Below are 19,309 nucleotides of genomic sequence, written 5' to 3' on the forward strand. Positions count from 1 at the left end.
GGAAAGTCTGGAGGAAACATATTAGCCTAGAGAAGACAGGAGAGTCAGGAGGGGACAAAGGATTCTGAAGAAAGGGGTTTGGAGGAGACAGGAGAGTTTGAAAGGGATAAAGGAGTCTGCAGAAGGACAAGGGAATGTGGAGAAGGACTGAGGAGTTTGAAGAGGACAGAAGAGTTCGAAAGGGGGCAAAGAAGTCTGGAAGGGATAGAGGAGTCTGGAGGTGATTAAAGTCTACAGAATGACAAAGGAATCTGGAGGGGACAGAAGAAGTCTTTAGAAGACCATGAAAGTATGGAGGGAACAGAGCATCTGGAGGGATTTGAAGAAGTCTGGAGAGAACATGGGCCTTCCGGGGGAGAAAAGAGGTGTCTTGATAGTACAGATAAGTCTGCAGAAGGACAGAGAAGTCTGGGGAAGACAAAATAAACTAGAGGGGATAGAGGAGTCTGGAGAGGACAGAAGTGTTTGGAGGGGATTGAGGAGTCTGGGGGAGACAGAATAGTCTAGAGGTAACAAGGAAGTCTGAAGGGGAGAGGAGTCTGCAGAAGGACACAAGAGTCTGGTGGAGGGCAAAGAAGTTTGGAGGTGACAGAAGAAGTCTTGAGGGGACAGAGCAGTATGTACAGGACAAAAGAGTTTGGAGGGGACAGAATAGCCTACAAGGGAGAGAGAAGTTTGGATAGGAGAAAGGAGTCTGGACAGGACAGAGGAGCCTGGAGCAGACAGAAGAGTCTGCAGAAGTACAAAGGAGTCTGGAGGGGACAGACAGGCAGGGAGCATGTGTGGCCAGTTCATTGTTGAAGCCTCCTAACCCAAGGGTTCTAGGTCCTGGGCCATTGTTAGCAGTGCTGGCAGGGGACACATCCTGGTTACACAATCAGACATCCTCCATGAGCAGGAAATAATCATAGAGTGAAAACTCTCCTCAGGGAGGGGTAAGAGCAACCTGTAATGCAGCATTAGCTCCGAGCTCTACAACTTCTCAACCGTAAACAGGTCCGTGAGCAGCATCTTCATATGGATCCACATTCAGCAGGTAAGTAGCTATTTCCCTTCACATACCGGGTCACTTGCTACTTACCCAATGAGCATCATTTCCAGCAATGGTCCAGCTAAAATTAGCAGCATGACAATGATGGCTGGAGAATCTGGAAAGAATATGTACCACGCCTTGTTACTAATGATATTAACCCCGTCTACTCCATCACACGGGATCTGCCTTGTATCCCTTAGGGAGTAGACGTGATTTTAACTTTGTAATATAATTTATCAGAATAATCTTCTTTCTCTCCCTGGACTGGTCATTTACACTCTATATAAAATGTGCAGTCATTGCAGACAGATTTTCATCATTAGGGCTCATTCCCACTTGCGATTAAAATTGCATTCGGACCAATGTTATTCTATCATTGTGCGTTCTAATCGAATCATGATTAGACTGGAAAAAACTCCTAGCACGCTGCGATTGTATGTGACAATCGTATCGAAATCAGCAATGGAAGTCAATGGGGGCGAGAAAAAAATCTCACAACAATCGGACCAAGCGAGTGCCATCAGCGATGTCCTTGAAAAACCGTCATTTCATCTGCCGCGTACAGTAGAATCACAGCGATTCCCCCGACAGGATAGATGTATACACATATAATAGATAGATATGAAGATGTCAGTGACACATATAATTAGTGCAGTGTGTGCGCAGCTTACTGTACATGGATTTAATTAATAAATCTGTGAAAAAAAAAATGGCGTGTGATTCCCCCAACATTTTATTAAGCAGCAGAGGGAAAGCCGACAGCTGGGGCAGACGTGTATAGCCTGGGAAGGTGGTAATAGTAATGGGGGTGTCTTATAGACTTGATGTCAGCTGACAATACAAAGGTGACATCAATGCTCCAACCATCACCCCTCTTACCACCTCTACAGGGCAAGTGGGAAGAGTGAGGCTAAGTGACAGATTTGGCGCATCTAATGGATGCGCCATTTCTGGAGCGGCTGAGAGCTGATGTTTTCAGTCTGGAAGGGGGCCAATATCAATGGCCCCTTCATAGCCGATTATCATAAACCCGCTGCTGCCTGCCTAACCTTTGCTGGTTATTAATTATAGGGGGACCCTACGTCAATTTTAACCAGGAAAGGCTAAGTATACATCTGTGAGCTGATCCTAATAACCTGGGAAGCTCCGGGGTATTACCCCCTTCCCAGACATCTGCCCCAAGCTGTCCGCTTTCCCTCTGCTGGTTAAGAAAATTTCTGGGGATCTTATGTATAAATTACTGAGAATAACTATGTAAAAGATCATGTTAAAATCGCATTGCAATCGGATCGCATTTGCATGTAAATCGATGTCAGTCGGGTGTAGGGGGTTAAAAATCGGATTGTACGCGCATGAAAAACACATGACTCTCATCCCACTTTTTCTGGAGCAAAATTGGACTGTATCTAATGAGATAGGACAGTTGGTGCTTTTAAAATTCTATGGCGGAGAAGCTAAAGGCACAGATATTCCACTGTGAGTTCTCATGAAACAGCAGTTACACTTCTCCATAGAACTTTATGAGCACCAACTGCCATCTCCTATCTCAGGAATAGGGAAATCTGTATTCACTGAAGATATGTTTTACCTGAAGAATTTGAGAATGAATGATCAAAGAGGAGTCAAAGAGGAGGACAGATTTCTCTAATAAAATATATTACTTTTTTTTTTTTATTCCAGTGTACTTTTAATTAAAGAAAACAAAAATAGAACGACGGGCGACGGGTCCTCTTTAAAGAGAGTTCTGCTAAAAAAAACACAAAAAAATATGAATAGTAAAGTTATAAATGTTTTTCAAATACTTCATATGTCGTTAGTAAATCTGATGATTTCCCTCAGTCTTACAAGGATGTACATTTTATTGCCACTTTACCAAATGGAGCCCAAAATCTTGTGAGATGCTCATCTCTGGCAAATGCCAGCTGTGAGGGAGGAGAGGATTCACATAATCTGAATGGTAAATGGAGCCTTGAGCCCAGATCATCAGGACTTAGTTGGAGACATTAATTTGCCATTTTGTTAAGTCTCTGGTCCATAGAATATTTCGGAGAATCAACTGACACATCTTTCTCATGAATACAGCCAAAAAAGTAAAAAAATAGTGAATTAGTTCATCTACTGTATGCATCCCAGTGGGCAGCAAATCAGTGCAACACAAACCAGGTGACATTCCCTCATCCCCAGGTGCCTGAACCTTACATCATACAGAAAATAGACATATATAATTTATGTAATAAAATGTCTCTACGTTCTGCATAGAAGGGTGAATCTGAAAGAATAGGACATAGCTGCATAAAAAGGGTGAATCTATAAGAATATGGCATAGCTGCATATAAAGGGTGAATCTATAAGAATAGGGCATAGCTGCATGTAAAGGGTGAATCTATAAGAATAGGACATAGCTGCATATAAAGGGTGAATCTACAGGAATATGACATAGCTGCATATAAAGGGTGAATCTGCAAGAATAGGGCATAGCAGCATAAAAGGGTGAATCTATAAGAATAGGGCATAGCTGCATAAAAAGGTGAATCTATAAGAATAGGGCATAGCTGCATATAAAGGTGAATCTACAGGAATAGAACATAGCTGCATATAAAGGGTGAATCTGCAAGAGTAGGGCATATCTGCATATAAAGGGTGAATCTATAAGAATAGGGCATAGCTGCATATAAAGGGTGAATCTGCAAGAGTAGGGCATATCTGTATATAAAGGGTGACTCTATAAGAATAGAGCATAGCTGCATATAAAGGGTGAATCTACAGTATAAGAATAGGACATAGCTGCATATAAAGGGTGAATCTACAGGAATAGAACATGGCTGCATAAAAAGATGAATTTGTAAGTTTAGAGCATAGCTCCATTTTAAAGAGTTAAGCAGCAAGAGTAGGGGACAGCTGCATGTAAATAGTGAATCTACAGGAATAGGACACAGCAGCATATAAAAGTCTAGAGAAGGAGAAACCGCTGCCTGTACAGAGCTGATATGTGTTTCTCACTACCAGCAGCAGCAAGTACAATGAAGGGAAGGCTGTGACATCATTTGTTAGTCTTTACCAATGTTCAGAAAGCCCTGGCACTCACCAAGACATGTAGGAAATGTCTTTGATTTCATAAACGGCACAAGAACATTTTGCATAAGCGTATGGCTGATTGGCTGCTTTGTGTAATGCAACATCTTAGCAGCGACGGTGCCGTGACATTTTGATCTTTGGTATAGTGTGTGGACTTTACCACCAAGCATTACCATTAAGATGGCAGCAGGTCAAGAAACATGTGAGTGATTTGGGACTTCTAGTTCTTAGAGTGTGTGTGCCAGCCTTCTTTCTTCCGTTCTGTTAGTTATCATCGTCTCTTCTCACCCCCCTCGCCCGTTTCGCCATACTGCCTAGGAATTCATCTTAAATTACATCTTATATAATGCTATCCAGTGTAAATTAAGACCGCAGCTCAGATCTCCTGTGTTTACATGGTTTTACCCCTGTGCACACCTCTGATCAGTGACAACTTATCTACAAACAGCAACTTGAGCTAAGATAGAACTTTTGCCAACAGAGGAGGCATCTCCATCTATTATTTCAATTGTTCAGTAGGTGAATATTGTCCTTAATAGAATAATTTGTCCGGAATGTGGACGTTCTCCTTTACAGAATATTTTGTGTGGGAGGTGGACATTGCCCTTAATAGATTAATTCTTCCTGGATGTGGACATTCCCCTTAACAGAATAATTTGTCCGAGATGTGGACTTTGTTTTCAGTGGATTGTCTTATCAGGTACATCGATGACGTTTTTATGGGCTATACCATTGCTGTCTGATCTGTAGGGGTGGGGGTTCATCCTCATGTCTCCTCTCTTGGGTGGAGGGCATATTTTCAAGGATTATTGTCATATTTTATGGTTATGGGCTTTCTTGCCGGTGACTTGCCCCTGTATTATTACACCACAATGGCAGATCTGTATAAAAGACGGACAAAACCCAAGATAAAATCATAATAAGCAAATACCTTGGAGTAAATAAATAAACTGCAGTAGTGCATGAAAATAATATGGAGTGCTTAGTTAACATGATTTTGATTTAAAAAAATGTAAAAGCCATCCCACCACGTCAAGGTGACCAAATTTGAGATGGTCCTAAACTCTAGTATTAAAATCTTACCATTTGTCAAGTGACAATATATGTGGATAAGGGCTGAGAAGGACTAATGGACGCCCATTCCTGTTTATTTAGTTAGGCTTTTTTTAAATTTCAGTTTCTTTGCAGTCTATGCAAACAAAGGTGTGACCTGCCTTTTCTTTGAGCTGGACATTACATTCATGTTGTTCCCCATGGCTGGTTGTCCATGAGCCAGGTTCAGTCCTTATCCACATGTATGTCACCTGACAAATGGTAAGGTTTTAATACTAGAGGTTAGGACCATCCTGAGTTTGGTCACCTTGACGTGGTGGGATTGCTTTTACATTTTTTTTATCAAAATTATGTTAACTAAATACCGTATGTTATTTTCATGCTCTATTGCTTATTTATTTACTGCAGGGTGTTTGCTTATTATGTTTTTATTTTGGGTTTAGTGGCCAGTGTGAACGTGCGCCTACACATTGCATGCACACCAACTGATAATACACTTAATCTCTTTAGGTTTTCTGTATAAAGGACAGCCGTACAGTTTCCTTATTACCAAATTACTGCTCACATGTGACTCTTGTGCCTCTTTCCATTCTCACACACGTGACATTTCACACAACACAAATGAGGTTTCATAATTAACTGGCATACCACAGCATTTCCGGGGTTAAGCATAGACAAGTGTTGTAATCGTTAAGGTTGTAGAATTTGGTAATAATCATATAATACAGTTGCTTCTCTATTGTTTGAGAATCTGACTATAGGACAATGCATTGTTCTCTGCTTTGAGCATGTTCAGGGCTGGAGGAGCACACTGTAGGCTTGGAGAAGACAGTCTTTTGCTCCTTGGCATCAGCAGTTTTAGGCTGGACAGACGAGGGTTAACTTAAGGACAGATACATTCTATCTATTGTTATCTGTTATCAGCCAGTGTAGGCTGGGGAGAGGCTGATTAGTTGTACTGCTCCTTGGCATCTGCCATTTTAAAACTGTAGAGAAGCTGACAATCGGACAAGTAAATACAATGCATTGTCTTTTGTTGTCGGCCCGACCCAGCCCCTACCGACACATTCCCCAATTACCAACCACCTTTTCCAAAATGACATTAAGTGTGGTGATCAGGGCTGCCACTAGGAATTTCAGGTCCCCATACACCAGTAAGGGTAATGATGCCCTGATGGTGACCTTGGTGGTGATGCCAACAGTCCAAGAGATGGCTGGGGGTCGAGACATCATGCCTTGGCTCTTCCTTCAACTCTATCAGCTCCAGCATTAAAGCTTTCGCTCTCGGGCCTCTCTAGATTGTGTCCAGAGCTTCATATCTTGTGTTTATGACCCGATGTACCTTTCTGTATGTGATGCTTCATGCAGGACAACCTCGGAACAATCACTCTACTCCTGTCCAGACCCAACCTGAATGGCAGGACGCATGCTCCCTCCAGCTGTACAACCCTCGGGCGGTGGTGCCCCCGGGACTCAAGTGTCTTGTAGAGGTAGGAGATCATCCAAATCATTGAAGGCTGTAGGTTAATGGCCTCATATACAATATAATGGTGGAATATGGCCAAGAATATACATTGTCATGTTGGGGTGTGGATTACTTTTCTTCATTAATGGCTTGGCCAATAATTCATCTGTTTCTTTACCTCTAGGTAGAAGAGGTCACCCTGCATAAAAAAGGTGAGAGGTGCAATCATAAGGCCATTATCACTGCCCCTTGAAGGGGTTATCAAGGTATTTTTTTCTTTTTTTGCTATTGGCCACAGAAATTACTGGAAGGTAGTTGGTAACTTCCTGCCTGTCCTGCCCGATGCCCATCTTTTTCCAGCTCAGGCAGTAATTCTCCCGTTTCTGGTGACGTCAATGTTGACAGAGCAGCTCCTTCTTTTCTCGTCTGCTCTGTTGATAGGGCATCACTGCCTAACTGCTGGGAGCTAGCTGTCAAATAGCATGACGTTGGCAGTGATGTCCTCTCAACAGAACGTAAGAGAACAGCATGAGGTCAAAGGAAGCTGGGGAAATCGCCGCCTGAGCCAGAAAAGATCATCGCAGGATAGAACGGGCAGGAACCTGCTGGTAAGTTCTGAGCCCGTAGCAAAAAAATTCCCAAAGTCCCGGAAAAGCTCCTTAAAGTGAATTATTACACATCCTCTACCTAGACACAGCGTCAAGCCCATCACGACCAGAGGTGTTTTCCTTTTTGTTTTTTGCTCCCCTTATTCCCAGAGCTATAACTTTTTTATTTTTTGGTCAATATGGCCATGCGACGGCTTGTTTCTTGTGGGACGAGTTGTACTTTTGAAGAACACCATTCGTTTTAACATATCGTGATCTGGAAAATGGGAAAAAAATTCCTAAATATGCTAAATATGACCTGCCATTATGATTCTCCAGGTCATTACGAGTTCACAGACATCAAACATGTCTAGGTTCTTTTTTAAGTGGTGAAAAAAAAAATCAAAAATTTGTTTAAAAAAAAAAAAAGAAAAAACCTGTAGCGTCTCAATTTTTTGTGATCTGGAGCTGAGTGAGGGCTTTGTTTTTGAGCACTGAACTGATGTTTTTATTGATACAATTTTGGTGCAGATACGATCTTTAAGCCATGTTCACACTTTGCGGTTTTTACCGCGGAACTGCGGCGATTTTGCAGTTGCGGGTCCGCAGCAGTTTCCATAGCGTTTACAGTAACCTGTAAACCCTATGGAAACCGCAAACCGCTGTGCACATGCTGCGGGAAAAACCGTGCGGGAACGCAGCGGTTTACAACCCGCAGCATGTCACTTCTTTGTGCAGGATCGCAGCAATTCTGCACCCATAGGAATACATTGATCTGCTTACTTCCCGCATGGGGCTGTGACACCATGCGGGAAGTAAGCGAATAATGTGCGGGTGGTACCCGGGGTGGAGGAGAGGAGACTCTCCTCCAGGCCCCGGGAACCATATTTGTGGGTAAAAAAAAAGAGAATTAAAATAAAAAATAAGCTATACTCACCTCTCAGCGCTGTACGCGGCCGTCCGGTCTCAGGTTTGCTATGCGACCAGGACCTGTGGTGACATCGCGGTCACATGACCGTGACATCACGAAGGTCCTGGTCGCACAGCATCTTTGGAACCGGACCGCCGCCTGCAGCGCCGAGGAGATCGGGACTTCAGAGGGTGAGTATATCATGATTTTATTATTTTTAACATTACTATTGATGCTGCATATGCAGCATCAATAGTAGGAGTAAAATCCCGCAGTGGAACCCGCAGGACAAAACGTGATAAATCTGCAGGGATAACCGCAGCGGGTTTGCCCTGCAGATTTATCAAATCCGCTGCAGGAAAACCCGCAGGGACCCGACGCTATGTGTGAACATAGCCTTAGAGCGCCCGTTGTTCCATTTTATTGCAATGTAGCAGCGACCAAAAAAACTTAATTTGGGCACTTTGACTTTTTTTCTCGTTACGCCATTTAGTGATTGGGTTAAATTTATTTTTATTGATCGGACAATTCTGAACACTGTGATACCAAATATGTGTATACTTTATTTTTTTATTGGTTTATTTTGAATGGGGCGAAAGGTGGGTGATTTCAACAGTTTTTTAATTTTTTTTAAATATTTTTATAAACTTTTTTTCACTTTTTGCATGCTTCAATAGTGTCCATAGGAGGCTAGAAGCTGCAGCTGTCAGATCACCTCCGTGTAGCAGAAATGCCACGGGTGGCGCTTTTAGCAGTCTGGCAATGACAACCATAGAGGTCTGCTGGAGACCTCTGGTTGTCTTGCTGACCCATAGGTGACGCACGATCTTGTGACGGGGTCACCGATGGGCGGGATTTACAACGCGCTTCTGGTAAGCGGGAGTTTAACCCCTTTACCCCCAAGAGTGGTTTGCATGTTACGATTTTGACAATTCTGACCACTGTCCCTTTATGAGGTTATAACTCTGGAACGCTTCAACGGATCCCGATGATTCTGACATTGTTTTCTCGAGAGATATTGTACTTCATGACAGTGGTAAAATTTATTTGATATTACTTGCATATATTTGTGAAAAAAAAGGAAATTTTGCGAAAATTTTGAAAATTGCGCAATTTTCCAAATTTAAATTTTCAAGCCCTTAAATCACAGAGATAAGTCACACAAAATACTTAATAAGTAACATTTCCCACATGTCTACTTTACATCAGCACAATTTTGGTACCAATTTTTTTTTTGTTATGGAGTTATAAGGGTTAAAATTTGACCAGCGATTTCTCATTTTTACAACACCATTTTTTTACCACATCACATTTGAAGTCACTTTGAGGGGTCTAATAGCAAAAAGTGACACCATTCTAAAAACTGCACCCCTCAAGGTGCTCAAAACCACATTTAAGAAGTTTATTAACCCTTCGGGAGCTTCACAAGAATTTTTGGAATGTTTAAAAAAAATGAGCCTTCAACTTTTTTTCACAAAAAAATTACTTCAGATCCAATTTGTTTTATTTTACCAACGGTAGCAGGAGAAATTGGACCCCAAAAGTTATTCCACAATTTGTCCTGAGTACGCTGATACCCCATATGTGGGGGTAAACCACTGTTTGGTCGCATGGCACAGCTCGGAAGGGAAGGAGCACCATTTGACTTTTCAATGCAAAATTGGCTGGAATTGAGATAGGACACCATGTCACGTTTGGAGAGCCCCTGATGTGCCTAAACAGTGGAAACCCTCCACAAGTGACACCATTTTGGAAAGTAGACCACCTAAGGAACTTATCTAGATGTGTGGTCTGCACTTTGAACCCCCATTTGTTTCACTAAAGTATATAATGTAGAGCCGTGAAAATTAAAAAATATTTTTTTTCCACAAAAATGATCTTTTAGCCCTCAATTTTGTATTTTCCCAAGGGTATCTGGAGAAATTGGACCCCAAAAGTTGTTGTGCAATTTGTTCTGAGTGCGCTGATACCCCATATGTGGGAGAAAACTACTGTTTGGGCACATGGCAAAGCTCTGAAGGGAAGAAGTGGCGTTTTGGAATGCAGACTTTAATGGAATGGTCTGCGGGCTTCACATTGTGTTTGCAGAGCCCCTAATGTACCTAAACAGTAGAAACCCCCCACAAGTGACCCCATATTGGAAACTAGACCCCCCCAAGGAACTTATCTAGATGTGTTGTGAGAACTTTGAACCTCCAAGTGTTTCACAAAAGTTTATAACGCAGAGCCGTGAAAATAAAAAATAATTTTTCCCACAAAAATGATTTTTTAGCCCCCAAATTTTTATTTTCCCAAGGGTAACAGGAGAAATTGGACCACAAACGTTGTTGTCCAATTTGTCCTGAGTATGCTGATACCCCATATGTGGGGGTAAACCACTGTTTGGGCGTACAGCAGAGCTCGGAAGGGAAGGAGCACTGTTTGACTTTTTCAATGCAGAATTGGATGGAATTGAGATCAGACGTCATGTTGCGTTTTCAGAGCCCCTGATGTGCCTAAACAGTGGAAACCCCCCAATTCTATCTCCAACCCTAACCGCAACACACCCCTAACCCCAACACACCCCTAACCACAACACACCCCTAATCCCAACCTTAACCACAACCCTAACCCGAGCACACCCCTAACCCCAATCCCAACCCACCCCTAACCCCAATACTCCCCTAACCCTAATCTCAACCCCAACCATAACCCTAACTACACCCCTAACCCAACCATAAATGTAATCCAAACCCTAACTCCAACTCTAGCCCCAACCCTAACTTTAGCCCTAACCCTAACCTTAACCCTAACTTTAGCCCCAACCCTAACCCTAATGGGAAAATGGAAATAAATACATGCTTTTATTTTATTATTTTTCCCTAACTAAGGCGGTGATAAAGGTTTTTTTTTTATTTACTATTTATAGCGGGTTTTTATGTTTGGCAGCTATCACACACTAAAAGACGCTTTTTATTGCAAAAAATATTTTTTGCATTACCACATTTTGAAAGCTAAATTTTTTCCATATTTTGGTCCACATGTGAGGCCTTGTTTTTTGCAGTACGAGTTGATGTTTTTACTGGTACCATTTTCGGGCACATGACATTTTTTGATCGCTTTTATTCCGATTTTTGTTAGGCAGAATGAACAAAAAACAACAATTCATACATTTCTTTCTATTTTTTTTTTTTTTTGGGGGGGGGGGCATTTATACCGTTCCACGTTTGGTAAAATTGATAAAGCAGTTTTATTCTTTGGGTCAGTACGATTACAGTGATACCTCATTTATATAATTTTTTATATTTTTTGGCGCTTTTCTATATATATAATTGTCTAACGGGTACTTCCGTCTGTCTGTATGTCTGTAACGGAAATCCCGCATTGCTGATTGGTCGCGGCCAGCAGGCCGCGACCAATCAGCGACAGTCTTAGTCTGGCCACAAATTGGCCCCTCCCTACTCTCCTCTAGTCAGTGCCCCATCCCGGACCAACTTTTTACTATTGATGCTGGCTATGCAGTATCAATAGTAAAAAGATATAATGTTAAAAATAATAATAATAATAAAAAAAAAAAGTGCTATTCTCACCTTCCGTCGCCTCACGATGCTCTCAGCAGCTTCTGTTCCCAAAGATGCATTGCGAAATTACCCAGATGACTTAGCGGTCTCGCGAGACCAGTGCGTAATCACGGGTTATGGCGCGGGATTTAAACACCGCTTCACTGATTGGTCGCGCCCGGCCGGCTGCGACCAATCAGCGACCATCCCGGACCAACTTGTTACTATTGATGCTGCCTATGCAGCATCAATATAAAAAAAGAAATAATGTTAACAATAATAATAAAAAAACAAAACATTATATTCTCACCTTCCGAAGTCCGCCGCAGCCTTTCCCGCTCCTCGCGCTCCGGTCCCAAGAATGCATTGCGGCAATGCCCCGAGATCACGTGGTGGTCTCGCGAGACCGCTACATGATCACGGGTTATTGCCGCTAGGCATTTTCTGGGAATGGAGCGTCACGAGGAGCATCGGTAAAGGCCGTGGCTGGATCCGTGGGCTATGTTACATATTACGTGTACGTGGCCTGTGTTATATACTACGTGGCCTGTGGTATATACTGCGTGGGCTGTGTTATATACTACGTGGCTGTGCAATATACTATGTGTCTGTGCAATATACTACGTGGCTGTGCAATATACTACGTGGCTATGCTATATACTATGTGGGCTGTGTTATATACTACGTGGCTGTGTTATATACTATGTGGGCTGTATTATATACTATGTGGCTGTGTTATATACTACGTGGGCTGTGTTATATATTACGTGGGCTGTGTTATATACTACATAGGCTGTGCTATATACTGCGTGGGCTGTGTTATATACTACATGACCTGTGTTATATACTGTGTTGCCTGTGTTATATACTGTGTGGGCTGTGTTATATACTACGTGGCTATGCTATATACTACGTGGGCTGTTATATACGACGTGACTGTGCTATATACTATGTGGGCTGTGTTATCTAGTATGTGGGCTGTGTTATATACTACATGGCTGTGCAATATACAGCGTTGCTATGCTATATACTACGTGGCTATGCTATATACTACGTGGGCTGTGTTATATACTACGTGGGCAGGGCTATATACTATGTGGGCTGTGCTATATACTATGTGGGCTGTGCTATATACTATGTGGGCTGTGTTATATACTACGTGGCTGTGCTATATGCTACATGGGCTGTGTTATACACTACGTGGCTGTGCATTCTAGAATACCCAATGCGTTAGAATCGAGCCACCATCTAGTAAACAATAACATCTATTTTATAGAAAAAATTATTATTTTTGCATCGCTTTATTCTGAGGGCTATAACTTTTTTATTTTTTTGCTGATGATGCTGTATGGTGGCTTGTTTTTTGAGGGACAAGATGACATTTTCAGCGGTACCATGGTTATTTATATATGTCTTTTTGATCGTGTGTCATTCCGCTTTTTGTTCAGCGGTATGATGGTAAAGCATTGTTTTTTGCCTCATTTTTTAAATTTTTTTATGGTGTTTACTGAAGGGGTTAACTAGATTGCAGTTTTATAGGTCGGGTCGTTACAGATGCGGCAATTTTAAGTATGTGTACTTTTATTGTTTTTTTATATATATACATAAATAAATATATTTATTGGAATAATATATATATTTTTTTTATTTAGGAATTTTTATTTTTTTACTTTTTTTTACACATGTTAATTTTTTTTTTTTTTACTTTTTTACTTTGTCCCAGGGTGGGACATCACTGTACAGTGTTAGATCGCTGATCTGACACTTTGCACAGCACTGTCAGATCAGCGATCTGACAGGCACTGCAGGAGGCTTGCCGGCGCCTGCTCTCAGCAGGCGCTTGCAAGCTACCTTCCTGCAGGACCCGGAAGGCCCCCCGAGGCCATCTTGGATCCGGGGCCTACAGGGAGGAGGACAGAGGAGACGCTCTGAACAACGCAATCACATCGTGTTGTTCCGAGGGTCTCAGGGAAACCCCCTCCCTGTGCGATGCATTCCTATGCCGCGGGAACGCTGCTATCATGTTTGATCGCAGTGTTCCGGGGGTTAATGTGTCGGGAGCGGTCCGTGACTGCTCCTGGCACATAGTGCCGGATGTCAGCTGTGATAATCGCTTATGACGTACTATCCTGTCGGTGGTCATGCGGGCCCACCCCACCTCGACAGGAGAGTACGTCTGATGTCATAAAGGGGTTAATGCTGCTGCCAGAGATTGACAGCGGCATATAACTAGTTAACAGCCACGGGTTGATTGCGATTCCACCCACAGCTGTTGTGGGCACATGTCCGCTGTATAGATCAGCAGTTATGTGCCTGGAAAGGTGCGGGCTCAGTGCCGGAGCCCGCTCCAAACAGAGGGAGTCTGACATGGGCGTACTATTATGCTCACCGTTGGAAAGGGGTTAGAGTATACCTTTCATTTCAGGTAATCTTTCAATATAAATTGTCATGTATGTGTACATGAGGAATAAAGCTTGTCCGTACTGATCAGTGAGGTGAAATAAAACACTAGAAAGCAGCAGTCCTGTGCCTTTGCCTCGCTGTCTGACTCTGCCGTTCTCACTCTCAATAGACTTCAATAGGCAGCTGTAATCTGATTCCTCAGGGTGGTAACAGTCCAGATTTAGCACTTTTTTAGAGTAAATTCAGGCCTCCGGGAAAGAGAACAATTGGCTCATAAGTGGCTCTGATAATATATATTGCAAAGTTTTTTATATTTATCTGGATTACAGATTTATGCAAAGTTTGATAAAACGAATGTGACCATTAATAATAATAATAATAATAATAATAATAATTTTAATTATTATTATTATCTTTTATAATAATGTGAGCCCTCGCGGGTGGGCTCCTCCCTCCTTATGTACCTGTATGCCTTGTTTTTCTGCTCATGTTTAATTGTATTTGTCTATATTTGCCCCCTTTTCACATGTAAAGTGCCATGGAATAAATGGCGCTATAAAAATGTATAATAATATGTTAAAAAAGTACTTAAAAAAAGTATTAAGTGCATTTTTTAAAAAACATTTTGCATTGAAAATAAAGTTGTTATCCCATTTCAGAAAACATTCTTCTTTAGGCTTGATTCAACTTTGATCTGTCATCTTAGTGTGATCTGATTCTCTTGGATGGAAGAATCTTAGAACAGGTGAGGAGAAGATGGCGAATGGATTTCATCCGAATGCAGTCTGTTGATTTCCATGCACCTATTGATTTGAATGGGTGTGTGCCATTGGATTGGTGTGGCAAAACAATCGGGTGTCAGCATTGCCCTATTGATTAACTTTGGCGTCACAACCCTTTGTGGGGTGTCCCGGGACCAGGGGCTCCTTCCCTGTCCCTAATGCTAGGGGCACCCTAGCTCGCCCTGTTTCCTGGATTACAGCTGATGGTGAAGACACCGGGGCCACGTATCTTGCCTTTGGTCCTGAATTCACCCTCAGTTTGTACCCTTCCCCCATCCACGGAAGCGGGGAGTAGTAGTCTACCATCGTACACCAACCAGACTAACAAGGTAATATACCAAACATACAAATACACAAGCACATATGAGAGAGAAATGCAACAGGGTGTGGAAGATAGGCTTAAACCATAGCAGGAGAAGGAGGGGAACTAGCACACACCCAAAACCTAGCAACTGTCACAGAAAATCCACCAAACGCCTTCTCCAATAATAACCACCTACAAACTCCAACCATGCAGCATAAAGCTAGCTCTGACAATGAGTGAAAGCTAGGGCCCAGATTATATAGGAGATGGGAATGGCTAACAGTGAACAGCTGAGAGCCTTAATGCAGGAAAGCTTCCAGGAGCGCTCAACTGAGCAGATTAACCCCTGCACTGCTAAAATAATCCTGAACTATTTAATATGAAGGTGAAGTGCTAATCAGCGCAGGAGTAGGATAAATCGAATGCTGCGGTCTTCTGCCTCCTGTTGGTTGCGGTAAACCTGTGACATTTGGTCCGAGTAGTATTTGACACTTTAGGAGTATGCTTGTGTGAGCGAGCCCATGAGCTGACTATTATGTAACTCTGACTTTTATGTCAAATCATCAGAGTTGCAGCTAATCATTGAGCGCAACAGCTCTAAACAAGCGATTGTCTGCAGTGTTGTTGATGTGACATCACTGCTATTGTCAGTCACACTTTGCCAGGGTCGGGAAGGTAGTCGGTCATAAACCAGGATGGGTCTAGCAGGCAGCAATGAGCGAATTTGATGAAATTCGATTTTTTAGATCTGCTCCAATTTGGGAAGAAAATTCGATGCACTTTAAATTTATTCACTGCAAATCAAAAAAATCTCATTAATCTCAGGGGTCTCACCAGAACCAAGAGCATAAAAAAGTAAGAAGAAAAAGAATTATACTCCCCTGTCTCTCACCTGTGCAGCTGCTCAGCCCACACGCCTCTCCAGTCTTTGCTCTCACTACGTCCCGACATCTTCAGCCCCTCCACACAAACGTTGTGACGTCACGATGACGCACCTCATGACACTGCTGGGGGATGACATGACTTTTTGGTGCCTTGTACAGGCAGAGGATGTCAGGATGTGGTGATAAAAGATGCCTGGTGACCGGAGCTTATAGAGGAAACGTGACAGGATGGGAAAAGTGATTACAATTTTTGTAAAGAGGATTAGTCAATACTTGGATTTGCCTTAATACACAAATTTTGGGAAATTCTTTTGATTTGTTTAGCATTAATTTGCTCATCTCTACTGGGGTGGACACATTTAAACCGCAAATTATCTCTATCCCAGAATGAAAAAAAAACACGATAAAGTAGTTGGCCTAGAATTCGTTAGCCATGGCAGATGCCTGTTTCAGGGAGTTTACTCTTCATTAGAGTGGAGTAGAGTTTTGTCTCATAAATCCGATGCCCAGAACTCCACTTTCTGGGGATTGTTGTCTCTGATGGAGTGTCAGGGAACAGCCTAGAGATCACGCACATATCCCACCGCTGCCACCAATTTTTCACGAACAAGTACTCCACTGTCCCCAATCATCATGACAATCACACAATTGACTGATGATTGATGGACGAGGTCACAACTGCTTTCTCTACCAGGTTGGTTATTGATGACTTTCCAGTCAATGTATACACTGCTCAAAAAATAAAGGGAACACTTAAACAACAGAATATAACTCCAAGTAAATCAAACTTCTGTGAAAGCAAACTGTCCACTTTGGAAGCAACACTGATTGACAATCAATTTCACATGCTGTTGTGCAAATGGAATAAACAGATGGAAATTATTGGCAATTATCAAGACACTCTCAACAAAGGAGTGGTTCTGCAGGTGGGGACAACAGACCACATCTCAGTACCAATGCTTTCTGGCTGATGTTTTGGTCACTTTTGAATGTTGGTTGTGATTTCACACTCGTAGCATGAGACGGACTCTACAACCCACACAAGTTGCTCAGGTAGTGCAGCTCATCCATGATGGCACATCAGTGAGAGCTGTGGCAAGAAGGTTTGCTATGTCTGTCAGCATAGTGTCCAGAGGCTGGAGGCGCTACCAGGAGACAGGTGTCATGTCGGACCCTGTTCACACTAGGGCGTCCGACAGACAGCGGTAATTCCGCATTTGTCCACTATACGCTCAGTGGCGCCGGCTAGATTTTATCCAGGTTATCCAGGGTTAATCTGGCTGGTAATCTGGTTGGAGGCTGGGTCACGCCCGTGGCCTTTAAATAGTAATTCTGGACTTTGGGCGTCGCCGATTATAGCTTGTGTCCTGTGCCTGGTGATCTCGGTCTGGAGTGGTGGTCTAGGAGTTGAAGTATCGTATCTGGTGGTGTATTATCCGTTGTCATATTTCTCCTTCCTATATTTGTGTTTATTTTTGCCCTGTGCACATTATAGTGTTTTCCTGTGTGTCTGCGGCGAGGTGCGTGTTTAGTCTTCCCTGTCTGTACTTTCTGTGTAGGTTGGTGTGTGGTCTTATCACTGGGTGGCGGGTGGAGGTTTCAGCATAGGGCTGAAACAGGAGTCAGGGTCAGGCCTGGCAGCCCAGACAAGCACACCATCAGTGTAAATTCTGGGAGAGGGACAGACAGGGTTTTCCCTAGTCTGAGGGATATCGCAGGGGCCCGGGTAATCAGCTTTAGTCTACCCAATACCCCCATGACAACAGGCCAGTACACCAGGAGACGTGGAGGGGGCCTTAGGAGGGCAACAACTCAGCAGCAGGACCGCTACCTCCACCCTTGTGCAAGGAGGAACAGGAGGAGCACTGCCAGAGCCCTGCAAAATGACCTCCAGCAGGCCATAAATGTGCATGTGTCTGCACAAACAGTTAGAAACTGACTCCATGAGGATGGTCTGAGTGCCTGACATCCACAGATGGGGGTTGTGCTCACAGCCCAACACCGTGCAGGATGCTTGGCACTTGCCACAGAACACCAGGATTGGCAAATTTGCCACTGGCACCCTGTGCTCTTCACAGATGAAAGCAGGTTCACACTGAGCACATGTGACAGGCGTGACAGAGTCTGGAGATGCCGTGGAGAGCGATCTGATGCCTGCAACATCCTTCAGCATGAGCGGTTTGGCAGTGGGTCTGTAATGTTCTGGGGTGGCATTTCTTTGGAGGGCCGCACAGCCCTCCATGTGCTCGCCAGAGGTAGCCTGACTGCCATTAGGTACTGAGATGAGATCCCCAGGCCCCTTGTGAGACCATATGCTGGTGTGGTTGGCCCTTGTTCCTCCTAATACAGGACCTCATGTGGCTGGATTGTGTCAGCAGTTCCTGCAAGATGAAGGCATTGAAGCTATGGACTGGCCCGCCCGTTCCCAGACCTAAATCCGATTGAGCACATCTGGGACATCATGTCTCACTCCATCCAATAACATCATGTTGCACCACAGACTGTCCAGGAGTTGGCGGATGCTTTAGTCCAGGTCTGGGAGGAGATCCCTCAGGAGATCCGCCGCCTCATCAGGAGCATGCCCCGGCGTTGTACAGTAGGATGGTCATACAGGCACATGGAGGCCACACACAATACTGAGCATCTTTTCCTTGTCTTGAGGCATTTCCACTGAAGTTGGATCAGCCTGTAGATTTTCCACTTTGATTTTGAGTATCATTCCAAATACAGAACTCCATGGGATATTCATTTTGATTTACATTTATAATTGTTATGTTTTATTGTTCTGAACATATTCCACTATACAATGAATAAAAATTTGCAACTGGAATATTTCATTCAGAGATATCTAGGATGTGGTATTTTAGTGTTCCCTTTATTTTTTTGAGCAGTGTATATATTGTACATACTTCTGTACGGTCACCGTCAAGCTCTGCAAAATTGTCTGCCACAACCAATCGTTTTTACAGCCCCATTGGACACCCATTTCTGGTAACAAACGGCCTGACGAGGCTTCAGGGGTGTGGTTTATAGAGCAAGAGGAACAAAGCTATTAAGTTTTATATATTTAATCTGAAAAGTAGGCAGTGTTGATAAAAATATACAAAAGTGACAAAACATTACAGTATATACAATCACATAAAATAAAAAGGGATAACAACAGAAATATACTAGACCTTATTTCACATGGAAATAGTGCCAAACTTTGCAAATGGGAGCTCTTCATTTTGGAAATGGTAGAAAACTACAGCGAGCTGTATGTCCCAGCACTGAA

General features: G+C 43.0%; 1 protein-coding gene across 1 annotated transcript in view; it reads left to right on the plus strand.

Annotated features, from left to right (window-relative positions):
* Positions 1–919: 919 nt before the first annotated feature.
* LOC138674744 (uncharacterized) overlaps positions 920–19,309 on the plus strand; it is a 49,989-nt gene continuing 31,599 nt past the window's right edge. The window contains exons 1-3 of the mRNA XM_069762560.1: positions 920–1,036; positions 6,530–6,651; positions 6,811–6,838. Of these exons, the coding sequence (XP_069618661.1) occupies positions 1,018–1,036; positions 6,530–6,651; positions 6,811–6,838 (169 nt within the window). The 5' untranslated portion in view covers positions 920–1,017. The remainder of the gene's footprint in view (positions 1,037–6,529; positions 6,652–6,810; positions 6,839–19,309) is intronic.

Source organism: Ranitomeya imitator, chromosome 4 (genome assembly GCF_032444005.1).
Source record: "Ranitomeya imitator isolate aRanImi1 chromosome 4, aRanImi1.pri, whole genome shotgun sequence".
Lineage (NCBI taxonomy): Eukaryota > Metazoa > Chordata > Amphibia > Anura > Dendrobatidae > Ranitomeya > Ranitomeya imitator.